Source organism: Sminthopsis crassicaudata, chromosome 2, assembly GCF_048593235.1.
Source record: "Sminthopsis crassicaudata isolate SCR6 chromosome 2, ASM4859323v1, whole genome shotgun sequence".
Lineage (NCBI taxonomy): Eukaryota > Metazoa > Chordata > Mammalia > Dasyuromorphia > Dasyuridae > Sminthopsis > Sminthopsis crassicaudata.
This window is the reverse complement of record NC_133618.1, coordinates 450,825,551-450,838,117: the sequence shown is the minus strand read 5'-3', so window position 1 is coordinate 450,838,117 and position 12,567 is coordinate 450,825,551. Positions and strand designations below refer to the sequence as shown.

The 12,567-nt window shown below is 37.4% G+C and overlaps 1 protein-coding gene across 2 annotated transcripts in view; it reads left to right on the top strand.

Moving 5' to 3' along the window:
- The window catches only part of EFCAB8 (EF-hand calcium binding domain 8), a 157,618-nt gene that overhangs the window by 66,267 nt on the left and 78,784 nt on the right, over positions 1 to 12,567 (top strand). For both annotated transcript variants that reach the window (XM_074292737.1, XM_074292736.1), the window contains exons 13-19: positions 138 to 205; positions 3,585 to 3,733; positions 5,224 to 5,361; positions 7,801 to 7,917; positions 10,006 to 10,233; positions 10,766 to 10,836; positions 11,980 to 12,184. In XM_074292737.1, coding sequence (XP_074148838.1) covers positions 138 to 205; positions 3,585 to 3,733; positions 5,224 to 5,361; positions 7,801 to 7,917; positions 10,006 to 10,233; positions 10,766 to 10,836; positions 11,980 to 12,184 — 976 coding nt within the window. The remainder of the gene's footprint in view (positions 1 to 137; positions 206 to 3,584; positions 3,734 to 5,223; positions 5,362 to 7,800; positions 7,918 to 10,005; positions 10,234 to 10,765; positions 10,837 to 11,979; positions 12,185 to 12,567) is intronic.

Here is a 12,567-nt window from a genome sequence, read left to right as displayed (position 1 = left end):
TAGAATGTAAGCTCTATGAGGGAAAGATCATATCTTAACTTTGTTTTTGGTTACAATCTTTCTCAGCAATAATAGTAAGAATATGGCTGACCTCTGAAATTTTTGCTCACAACTATGGTCTTTCTTTTATGCTTCAGAACTTCCACAGTGACTCTGAGGAAGGGAATTCTTTGTTTCGATTACTGTCCAGACAGGAACTTCCTTGGTGAGTTTCCCTGTTATTTCTTCTCTGTTATCTGCTCATCTCAGTCAGTGAAGTACTAATCACTGGATGTGAAGAGAGTTGCTGAAGCCAGCATTGGTGCCTCCAAAGAGAAGGAAGTATGTGGTGGAAGGAAATCATCCTACTTAAACGTTTGCTTGAAAGCAAGGCTTGAAAACAAAAAGCTGAAATGTCCCCTATCCTTCTTCCAATTCTTAGTTAAACCCTTATAAACGCTTATTCCTTCTTTCTTAGAGGCTTGCACAGCTGGGTGGAAGTACAAGCCCTCAGCATGGGCCCCCCAAACACAAATAAATCAGTTAAACAGTTTAAAATTAAAACTCCTTCTGGGTATAGAGCACTGTGTTCAATGCTGGAGAAGAGAAAGAATTCAGATAAAATAGCTTCCTTGCCTTCATGGAATTCATAGTCAAGCACTTATGTTTATAATACATGATGTCACAAATGAATTAGAGAGATATAAAACAATGTAATTTGAAGTCTAAGAGAAAAAGTTCATTTTCTATCTGTGGAGGTTGGGGAAGATCAGAAAAGGGTTCATGGAGGAGAAGGTTTTTGGTCTTTAAAGAATTATTAGGAGTGAAATAAAAAAAAATTGTAACTATCAACAAAAAGAATCAATAAAAATATAAAATAAAGGGATTAAAATCTTGAAAAAAACCCTTAGCATTTAATAAATTAGGGCAAAATTACATATGTACCTAACCTACATATATACATATATGTGTGTATCATATACACACATACTAATTTGTTACACACACAAAATATGTAAATAATGGTGACCAAACTAAGAAAATGCTTTTGTTATGTCTGTACCTCCAGGTCTATTGGAATTCTGCTTCCTCTGGCCTATCTTCTTTCACTCTTCTCTTTGTTCCTTTCTTTCTTCCCTCCATCCCTTCTTTTTTTTTGAGAGGGAGGTATATTTTACAATCAGTGTGCATATAGTTTTGGTTCTGCTGATTGAGCTTTACAACATTTCTTGTAGATCAGGGATTCTTAAATTAGGATCTATGAATTTGCCTTAAAAATATTTGGATAACTGTAGGATAGTGATAGGATACAATATAATTGTATTTTATGTATTTTATTTTATGAAATTATTTTATCCCTTCTGATAAAGGATCAAGAGTCTTTAACAGACTTCCAAAGGAGTTAAGTGCTTATCATAGAGATTTCCTTGTATACTTAGATGCTGCCTTGTTATTTTTAATAATAATATAAGTATTCTATTATATTGATAAGCCATCATTTATTCAACCATTCTTCAGTTATTGGAACATATAGGTTATTTTTATTTTTTTCTGCTACAGTAACTAAGAGTATTTTTATTTTGAGAGGACTAACCTTTTTTTTTTTTTTTTTTTTTTTTTTTTTTTTTTTTTAAATTCTTTTTTGAATAAAACCCTAGCAGTGGAATATCTGGGCTTAAAGGGATGATGAAATTTGTGATGGAAGGGAAAATTCAAGCACTATATGCCAAACACTGTGTTAAACACTGCATATGCAAAGAAAATTTTTGAGATTTCCTTCTCTCAAGAAGCACATATTATAATTTGTGGAGATATCACATAGAGGAGCATTCATGTTTAAGCCAGCTATGACCAATATAGGAAAGTGGCAGGACAGATGGCAAGGCCCAGAGGGTCTTGAGGAGCAACATCTGGGTAGATGGTCTCTTTCCAAGAGGTTAGTGAGTTCAAGGACTAGAATGGTCTTTGGGATACCTCCAACTAAGGTAAGAATCCATAGTTACCATATAGTTGTTAGTAGGAATCTTGCTCTTCAAAATATTTGTAAGGCTACCAACAATGTATCATAGAGCCTATTTCTCTATATTTTTGCAGATTTTATCATGTTTTTCTATTTTTATTGTTCTAGTAGGTATAATACAGTAGTATCTTAGTGTTGTCTTTATGTATATATCTTTTATTTTTAGGAAATTTGATCCTCTTTTTATGAAGTTATCAGCACTTTATATTTTCTACTTCATAATTTGTCTATTTGGCAAATTATATTGCTTGATTTTGTTAAAAACTGCTTCTTGAGAAGTAATAAGGGGAGAGTGTATATTATTAGTCTGAAGTCCTTATAGATTCCTTTCCTTATAAGTTCAAGATGTTAGATGGGTTCTCATATATTTAATTTTAGAGAGAATGCTTTTTTGTTATGTAAAATTATTTTCTATATAATCAAACCTATTAACTGTTTCCAATTATTTTTTGATTATTTCCTTCTACTTTTTAAATTACAACAACAAAAAAGGTTGCTAAATCCATCAGAGTTTATAGCAATGTTGGTGAGATATGGATTCAAATCTAAAATGGTAAAGAATTTAACTATGGGAAGAAAATGTATTATAGGCATTTGAAATAACATGGACAAAGACATGGGACTGGACAGGGCTGTACATGTTTAGGATGTTTAGTAATCCAGTTTGGTTGGTGTGTAAGGTATATGCAAGGGAATCATAATAAATATATCCAGATTGTGGTGTATCTTGAAATCTAGGCAATGGGATTTGAGCTTTTATTCATTATTTTATTCAGTAAAGAACTACTGAAGATTTTTTTGAGGAAGAAAATGACATGAATTAAGCAGTAGCATTAATTTTAAAGTCAAGCACAGGAGAAAATTGGAAGTTTTTGGCCAGGTGTTGAATGAATGAAATAGCAAACTTTGATGTGTTTGGGTAGAGGGGGGCAAAGAGGAAATGTGCTATCTCTTTTCCAAGGGGAGAATGATAGGTTTCCTGGAAGAAATGAGGGAAGAGGGCTGGGTGAGAAAGAAATTTTGGCATAGCATGGGGCTTGGAAGAACATCTGGAGATGGCTTGAAGGAGGATTTGGACAAGTTTTCTGTAGATTAGATAGAGAAGATGAAGAGTGAAATTGTCTAGAATTACTTCAATGGTTCAGTTGATATAGGTCTGGAGTCAAGAATACCTGAATTCAAATCCAATTTCAGACACTTACCATTTGTGTGTCTATGGGCAAGTCATTTAACATCTGTTAAACTGTTTCCTCAGTTATAAAATGGGGATAATAATAATAATACTTCCCTCCCAGGGTTGTTATGAGCATAAAATGAGATAACATTTGCAAAGCACTCAGCACAGTGCCTGGCACATGATAGTAGCCCACCTCCTTCCTTTTTCTTTCTCCCTTTTCCTTCTTTTACCATATCTTTTCCTTCTCTCTCCCTCCCTCACTTCTTCCTTACTTCTTTTCCTTCCTTCTTTTCTTCTCTAAGGAAGGAGGTCTTAACCTTCTTTAAAAAAGTAGGATCCTTGTTTCAGGATCTAATATGTATTTAGCCTGATCCTTTTTTTTTTTTTTTTTTTTTTTTTAAATCTCAGTGACTGGTGGTTATGATCCAATCATTCTCCTGTGGAATCCTCTCTTCATAAAGAAGCCCATGTGGCGGATGAAAGGACACCAGACCTCAGTGACTCATGTTATTGTGAATGGAAAAAACAACTGCATCATTAGCGTCTCCAGAGACAAAGTACTCTCTCCCACAGTTCACCTTCCATCCAAACCCCTCTCTTCCATTCCCCACAGACCTCCCCCCCAGAGACCGTCTAGAGTCCATCCTTGTTATTTTAGAGGCAGAAATTGTGGCATTAGGGAAAAGACACTGAAATAGAGCTGAGAGTGGGAGTCCCCTCCCACTCTCAGCTCTATTTCAGTGTCTTTTCCTTTGGTATACCCGAGCCTTTCCTGCCTTTACCACACCATTCAGAGCCCCTAGCTTTGGGGGTCCATATGATATAGAATCACAGGGGTTAGGGCTGTGAAAGACCTTAGAGATTATAGAGCTCAATCCTATCCTTTTTCTAGAGAAAAAGGCTAAGTGTTGTGGTGTAGCAGAAAGACAGCTAGCCTCAGGGTCAGAAAGATCCAGCTTCAAGACATGCTTCTTGTCAAACAGGGAAATAATTTCCCTTCTTACTGCTCCAGGCAACATTGGGAGAGGGCACCCTTTCCAACATTGACCCCTGCAACCTTATTTATATTTTTACTGGTCCCTTAACCTTGAAAGAAATATCAAGGTATAATGGAAATAGCATTAGATTGGGTGTCAAAGACACCTTGGCAGATTAGTGAAGAAAGTTTCTTTGGGAATAAGGGGGCTTTTAGGACCTCCTTAACTCTTGCCCTAAAACAGGTTGGTCTGGCCTTTTGGCAGAGCTCTCCATGTCACACAGATCTTAATCATAAACTGTTAAATTTATCTAAGGACTTCAACAATCAGACATTCAATGCCTTCATATGACAGAGGAGAAAATTTAAACCCAAAGAAGGGAAGGTGTTATGAAGAGTCCTGGCTCCTAACCTAGAGCTCTTGCCACCATTTCATATTGTCATCCATCTGATGGAGAGAAGAAATGGCTACAGCAATTTTGGGCTTGAGGACTGGATGTTATATCTCATTGTTATCATTTTTACCATTACTTGTCTAAGACTGGTATTGGGTTATTGAAGAGGCAGCCCAGGGCAAAGGAAAATAACATTAGATTTAGAATTGGGGGATTTGAGTTCAAATCTTAGGCCTTCCACTTTATAGCTATATGACTTTAGCTAAGTCACTTTACCTTTCAGAGCCTCCATTTCCTATTTCTGCAAAATGAAAGGGGTTTGATTAGATGATCTCTAAGATTTCACTTAGTTCCAGATCTGTGCAGTCCCTCTGAGCCTCATTTTCTTACCTGAAAAATAGGAATAAATACTTGTTGATCTACCTTTCAGAACTTTTCTTTTCTTTCTTTTTTTTTTTTTTTTTTTTTTTTTTTTTTTAAGGCTGGGGTTAAGTGACTTGCCCAGGGTCACACAGCTAGGAAGTGTTAAGTATCTGAGACCAGATTTGAACTCATGTCCTCCTGAATTCAAGACTGGTGCTCTATCCACTACGCCACCTAGCTGCCCCCTTTTTAGAACTTTTCAATAAAACAGTCTGTATTCCTACCTTAACTTCTGTATATTTCTCCCCCTCAGAATATCCGTCTATGGGATATACACAGCCTTCTGTGTTTCCAGTCCTTTTCAGGGAAATTTTTTGCCCTGGGGAATCATCCTATAACCAGTGCTTATTTCCACAAGGCTAATGACACCTTTATTTGTGGTACCTATTCGGTGAGTGACAAGCTTTTGAGGGGGAATGGTTTGACTTCAGTCAATAGAGATAACATTTGGGAGAAAAAGAGTGGTTTTTTGAGATATATTGCTCATTAGTCATTAGTTTCTGGTTCTTCAAAAAGCTAATAAAAGAATTCTAGTCTAGTATCCTAGGATTTAGAATTGGAAAACATATTAGGAATTGCTTCATTTGCTCCCTCTACTCCTCTCTAGCCTTATAAATTTAGAAACAATCTCATAAAAAGTTGAAGTGCTTGCCTCCAGGTCAAAGTCAAGATTTGAACTCATGTCTTCTAACTCCAAATTTTTTACACCTCCAACTGACTGAGCAGGTAGCATCCATCAGCTTGGAGAATTTGAATCTCAGGGTTTGACAATGCAAAAGCATCAGGGCAAGATTCTGAAAAGAGGATACAGCTCTAAGTTAGATAATGGGTATTGACCAGGAACAGCTCAGTTCTGGCAGATACTTATTAAGGGGTTGTTATGTGCAAAGCACTTGTATTAGAAGATACTTGAGGTTCAGATAAGACATTGCCCTCCCTTCCTGAAATTTAGAATCTAGTAGGGGATAAGGGCATTTATAATAATTATAACACAAAATATCACATGATGAAGACATGAGAGGTATAAGAAAGTACTAAATGAGGCCTGAAGATAGGGAATTATTCATTGGAGTGTTCTGGGTAATTTGCTGAGAGGTTTTGTTCACTAGGTAAATGACTGAGGCCTCTGCTTCTCTGTCAGCCTCTGACTAGGTCCATTCTCATGTGCTGTCTGAGATTTCACTAGGTTCCCTTATAGCTCCATCAGTGCACACTTTCTGGCTACCTTGGTGTCATTCCAGTTCTAAGCAGTAATCTGAAATAAACAATTCAGTCCAGCAATAAAATAGTTCTTGGGCACCAACGGTGTATAAGGCAATCTACTGGGTACTTTGAAAGATACAAAACATGGTCCCTACTTTCAAGGAGTTCATGGTCTAACTAGAGAGATTCTTGAAAAGTTAAATCATCCAAGGTGCTATTGGGTTAGTTTCATATGAGTGATATAGATAGTAATTGAAATCCTAGAGGGGGAGAGAATTCCCTATTTACATGAAGGCTTCATCTCTCTGGATTTCTCTTTAAAATGAATATGACAATTTACCTATGTCACAGGATTATTATAAAGATTGAATGAGGATAATGTGTTTTGTAAATCACAAATATACATACATACAGTATATATGAAAATATTAAAATAATTATGTGAAAATAATATATGTTTTATTCAGAAATATATACTATATTATATTATAGAAAAACATTAAGATATACATATATAACATGGAAATATGTCATATTACAATTATAATATATACAAATAATAATTTATATATAAATATATACATTTAATGATATTTCAACTTACATATTTATATGTAAACAATTATATGTAACATCTTATTACTTACATGTATATGTGTATGTATGTGTGTGTATAAGCATATCTGCATACACATATGCCAGCTGCCATTATTACTAGTTTTATTAAACTGATTCATGTGAGGTAGTGGATATTATTGAATTAGAGAGTGCTTAAACATGTGGAAAATGCTATTTTTAATAATAGAAAGATGGAAGCTGCTTGTTCAGTCATCAAGCATTTATTTAGCACGCCACTCTAGACACTTAAGAATACAAAAGGAACAAATGAAACAATCTTTACTTATAAGGAGCTTGCATGTTAATGGGGAAAAACAAGCAGTCCACATATAAGCAAATATAAATCGTAAAAGAAAACACAATGGTTAGATGCAAAGTAGTTTGGGAGAGAGGGCTGTAGCCTTGTGGGGGTCAGGAAAGACTTCTTGTAGAAGATGGTATGTGACCATCTTCAAGAAAGACAGAGACTGTGAGGAACAGCTGAAGCAGGATTACATTTCAGGAATAGGGGACACCCAATACAAAGGCACAAAAATAGGGTATAAAGGATTGTAGAGAATAGTACTTGGATTTTGGAAATGTGATTGTTTGGGAGAATTAAGTCTGATTGCTAGAGAATCATTAAGCCTTGGTGTTTGGAGACTGCAATGACAGCAACAATAATAATAAAACTCAAAATACTGCCTCATATTTTTATAATTATGAAGATTTACTTTACCAGAGTACGTTCTTTATAACATCCTGTGAAACAGGTAATGCCAAGTGTTATTCCCATTTTACAGATAAGGAAATTGAGGTTAAATAACTTATATCCATTGTAAAAATAGTTAATAAAATCGTCAGTTATTTGTTGATATAACAAAAATAAGCAACAAAAATAAGGCCTCAGACACTTAGCAACTAATACAATGATTGACACAAAACATATCTAATAAATGCTTGTTGATTAGTTAATCCTTGTAGAAGACAAGACCATCCTGATTTTCATTTTGTCTTATCTCATATACAGATTGGGATTCTTACTGGCTACCTGGAGGCCCAGGAAGGGACCTGGAAAATACAGGAAGTTTCTACCACCCACCATACAGTTGTATGTGGAGTTCTTTATAGCAAGACTGTCAAGCAGGTAAGGATAGCAGCTAAATCTGCAGAATAGTAACAGAGCCAAAGGAAGAAAAGGATCTCCTAATACTATGGATCACACACTTGCTTGGAAACTGGCTTCCCAGGTGCAAGAATTGTTGTGTGTATTAGGTCACTCAGTGTGAGGCCATGGGTCTCTTCCTGCAGTTGTAGTTATGAATAGAGAAAATACTACTTGTCCACTCCCCTCTCAAGGTAGCAGTTACAGAATCATAGTCTCAGAGCTCAAAGGGATTGTAAAGATAATTTTCTCCAACCTTCTCATTTTTACAAATGAGGAAACTGAGACCTAGGGCAGTAAAGGGGCTTGACTAAGATCACACAGATAGTGTTGGAGATAGGATTTGAATAATGCTGCTTTCTAGAAGTTAAAGGAGTTCTGCTTAGTACCTTTCAGCAGAAAGCTTAGCCCATATGCCAACAAGTACTGTAGCTGATTTATTCATTTGGCAAATGTTTATTACAGTCTGTTAGGCTAGGTCCAAGAGGGCTAATGTTTAGGTAAGGCATGGTCCTTATGGCCATCTTAATTCATTCATTAGAAGGATAAATCTCAAATGGATAATTAAAATATGTAACATTAAACAAGGCTCAACATAGTATGAATGCTCCTCAGTGAGGTCACTGAACTTTTGCCTTCAGGAGAAAGAGCTGGGGAGGGAACCTGGAATGGTTTTGGCATTGGACTGGAGGCTTAATTTACCCTGGTCAGTAGGATACATTTGTACTTTGAATTTTTTTTTTCAGAAGTGTGGGATAAGTTTTACCAATCCATTTATAGGCTTCTCACAGGACAGTTAAGAAATAACAGCAATGGAAGAGTACTTGAAATAGAATTTAAGAACTGGAAGGGACCATAGGAGTTTCTCTAGTCCAACATGCTTATTTAAAAATCTGTAGGGGCAGATAGATGGTGAAATGGATAGAGCACTGGCTTTGTAGTTAGGACTTGACTTCAAATTTGGCATCAGACTCTTAACACTTACTACCTGTTTAATCCTGGGCAAGTCACTTAACCCCCAGTTGCCTCACAAGAAAAAAAAAAAGAAAGAAAAAAAATAGATATATTTAAAAATTAACAAAGATCTATTTTATCTTTTTCTCACCTCTCCCTCCTGACTCCCCAAATTGGAGGGGAGAGAAGGAAAAAAATCCTTTTAACAAATATTTGTAATCAAACAAAACATATTTCTATTTCAGCCATGTCTTAAAAAGTATATATCTCATTCTGCACCTTGAGTCTGTCATCAGGAACAGGTGATATGCATCATTAGTCCTCTGGAATGCTGGTTGGTCATTGCATTGATCAGAGTTCTGAAATCCTTCCAAGTTGTTTGTCTTCACAATGTTACTGCTACTGTGTAAATTGTTCTTCTGGTTCTGATTATTTCACACTACATCAATTCATATGTCTTCCCAGGTACTCTGAAACTGTCCTTTTCCTCATTTCTTATAATATAGTAGTATTCCATTATATTTGCATAGCATAATTCTAACATACTCATTTATTTATTTAAAATTTTTTTTCTTTTCTTTTTGCTGAGGCAATTGGGGTTAAGTGACTTGCCTAGGGTCATACAGCTAGGAAGGGTTAAGTGTTAGAGGCCAGATTTTAACTCGGGTCCTCCTGATTCCAAGGCTGGTATTCCATCCACTGTGACATCCAGCTGCCCCTAACATGCTCATTTTAAAGGTAAAGAAATGGAGGCCCTGAGAGGACAGTGTAGCTTACTCAGTGTTATGCAGTGAGTAGTTAAAGGAAGGAGGACAACCCTCCTACTCTGATATGTGTGCTGTTATATCTGTTCTCTCTTGTGGGGAACCTTTAGTGACCAGGTTATCAGCTGGGGAATAGGGTGCTCTGGGGGTAGAGCTATCTTGGGTGAGAACCCGATTATCCAGGTGGGATAGCTCTGGCTCCAGAGCTCCGTCTTAATTTCAAGCACAGCTCTTTGGGGTACCTGTTTATTGTAGTGTACTACTGTAAATATGCCCGTGTCCTTTCTAATGGAGTCTAACCCTGCCGTGTGGCAAGGAAGACCCCTGGGCTTCCCAGATCTGTTCTTAGTAGGTGGTGAGCGGTGGTCTGAATGGCTTGATAAGCGTATGGGAGTTGGTGACAGGGAAGAAGGTGAAAGAATTTCCAGTATCAGAGTCCAAGGATGTGGAGCTCACAGCGATGGCCCTGGATGAGCTGGAGCGGTGCCTCCTCACCGGCATGAGAAATGGGACAGTCAAGTTGTGGAATTTTAACCTCGGGGTCTGCCTGTTGAACTTTCCCAATCCAGAACAAATGGAGGTCAGTCTTCCCAAGGGCTGTAAGTGTGGAAAGGTTGTAGGCAAAGATCTGAGCCATCATGTATGTAGGATACTACCAGGATATAAAATCTATTCATTGAGACAGATCAACCACTCACCCCTAGTTTAGAGAGTTTCCTGGACACTGAGCAGTTAAGTAACTTGCCCCAGGTCACACAGCCAATATTTATTAGAGGCAAGACTCAAACCCAAGTCTTCTTGACTCCAAGTTGTGCAGTTGGTTCTAACTCTTTTGTGATCCTATTTGGGGTTTTCTTGGCAAAGGTACTGCAGTGGATTGCCATTTCCTTCTCCAGCTCATTTTACAGATGAGGAAACTGAGGATTAGATCAAATGACTTGCCAGAGTCACCTAGTTTACTCAGAATCATCACTTGAAACCAGATCTTTCTTGACTCTTTAATATCTTCATCAGCTGATGCTGTTTTCACTACATACTTGGGGCATCCACATATCGCTCTTTTTTCAGAGGTAGCTGAAAAAAAAAACTGGTTTTCTTTATTCTCTTAACAGATCAATGGAATCAGTCATGTGAATGGGATATTCTATGTGGCAGGGTGGAGTAAGAGGATCACTTGGTACCTGTAAGTAGCAAGTATCTGGTCATGAAGACTTGTGTTCCCCTTGAGCACTATCCTCTGCATGCTGCCCCTCTTTTCTATTCCTTACTGTCCTTGCTTCATCTAGATAGTTGTAATATTGGCCAGAGACTTGATTCCCTGGGGACACTATCCCCTCTGTGATAATGACTTGTAAGGAAAGTCAGTTAGAAGCTGTACATTCAGGGCTTCCTACATTTAGAGTGCTGTTCTAGGGACTGAGGAGCAATTAAAGATCAATAAGGCCAGTCACACTACTCTCCCAGAGCTTACACTCTGTAGTGAGGGGGCCATGATACATGTACAAGGATCCCACAAAATGCAATACTGTATAATGATTGTAGTGCAAAGTGGAGTATAAGATGTGCAAGAGAAGTAAAGAATGATAATTGAAGTTAAAAGAAAGAAAAATCATTTCTGGATCTTGATATGCTAATCTTTAGAATGAAGAGATTAAATTTAATAGGAATATATGTGAAGTTCTATAAGTTTTTTAAAAAGCTGCCTAAGTAGAGGATGGGAAAGGCAGAACTAGAGAGTAATTTTTGATTAAAAAGTCCCTGGGATTTTAATGACCACAATTTCAATATGTCAACAATACCAAAAAAACAAACCAAAAAATCCAATCAAATAAAAACCCCATTATTTTGATCTTATGCTTCATTCATAAATTCAATAAACTGAACTCTTTTTTACCTCAGGGAGATCCTTCTAACTTTGAGATTATCTGAATCTTGGACAAAGGGATCACAATTACAGTAAGAAAGAATATAAATCACATAGAGGAGAACTTAAAACATTTAGAGCTGTCTGAGTAAAATGAGTCAGATCATGAAACTTTGGGCGCTCTCCACATCATGGAAGATGCTTGAACACTTTCTTAGGCTCAGTGACCACTTGGGCATGTGATTCAAAGGATTCCATGGTTCAGGTAGTGGTTGAGCTTGAGGACTTCAGAAATCCTTCTGAACTCTTGAAGTTCTGTGATTTTAGGTTGGAGGAAAGTTTTGATGTGAGAAGTAGATTACTCCAGGTGGTTTTAGTCAACAGGGCCTTGTTGAAGCCCATGGGAACTCTGAGATAGGAAAGTACCTCTGCTTTTGGCTGATGACTGATGGTTTGTCCCAGGTATCAAAACAAAGAAGTAATCCCCCTGTTTGATCACTGGCCTTACTTTCACACTGAGGATATCCTGTGTCTGGCCAAATACCGTAGCAACATCCTGGGATCAGCTTCCTATAATGGTGACATTTTCATCTGGAATGTCAGCTGGGGGAAGCCCCTTGTTCATTTCAATGCTTCAAAGAGTCCCCTGGCCTTGAAGCCCAACAAGGTATGTGCAAGCTCTTGAATTCCATTTCAATTTCTTTCTTTCTTTTCCCTAAAGCAATTGGGGTTAAGTGACTTGCCTAGGCTCACACAGCTAGGAAGTGTTAAATGTCTGAGATCAAATTTGAACTCAGGTCCTCCTGACTTAAGGGCTGGTGCTCTATCTACTGCGCCACCTAGCTGTCCCTCCATTTCAATTTCTTAACTGTTGAGTAGGGTTGGGCAGAGATAGTGGGAATTTTGAACTGTGCCTTAAGTGGGGTTCAGGGAAACTGATAATTGGATAAATTGAAAGAATGGGCCAGTGGGCAGTGATTAGAAATCCAGCTTTTCTCTTCCTTCATTTCCCCTCTCCTTTCCTTTTCTTTCCCCCTTCCCCTTTCTCCC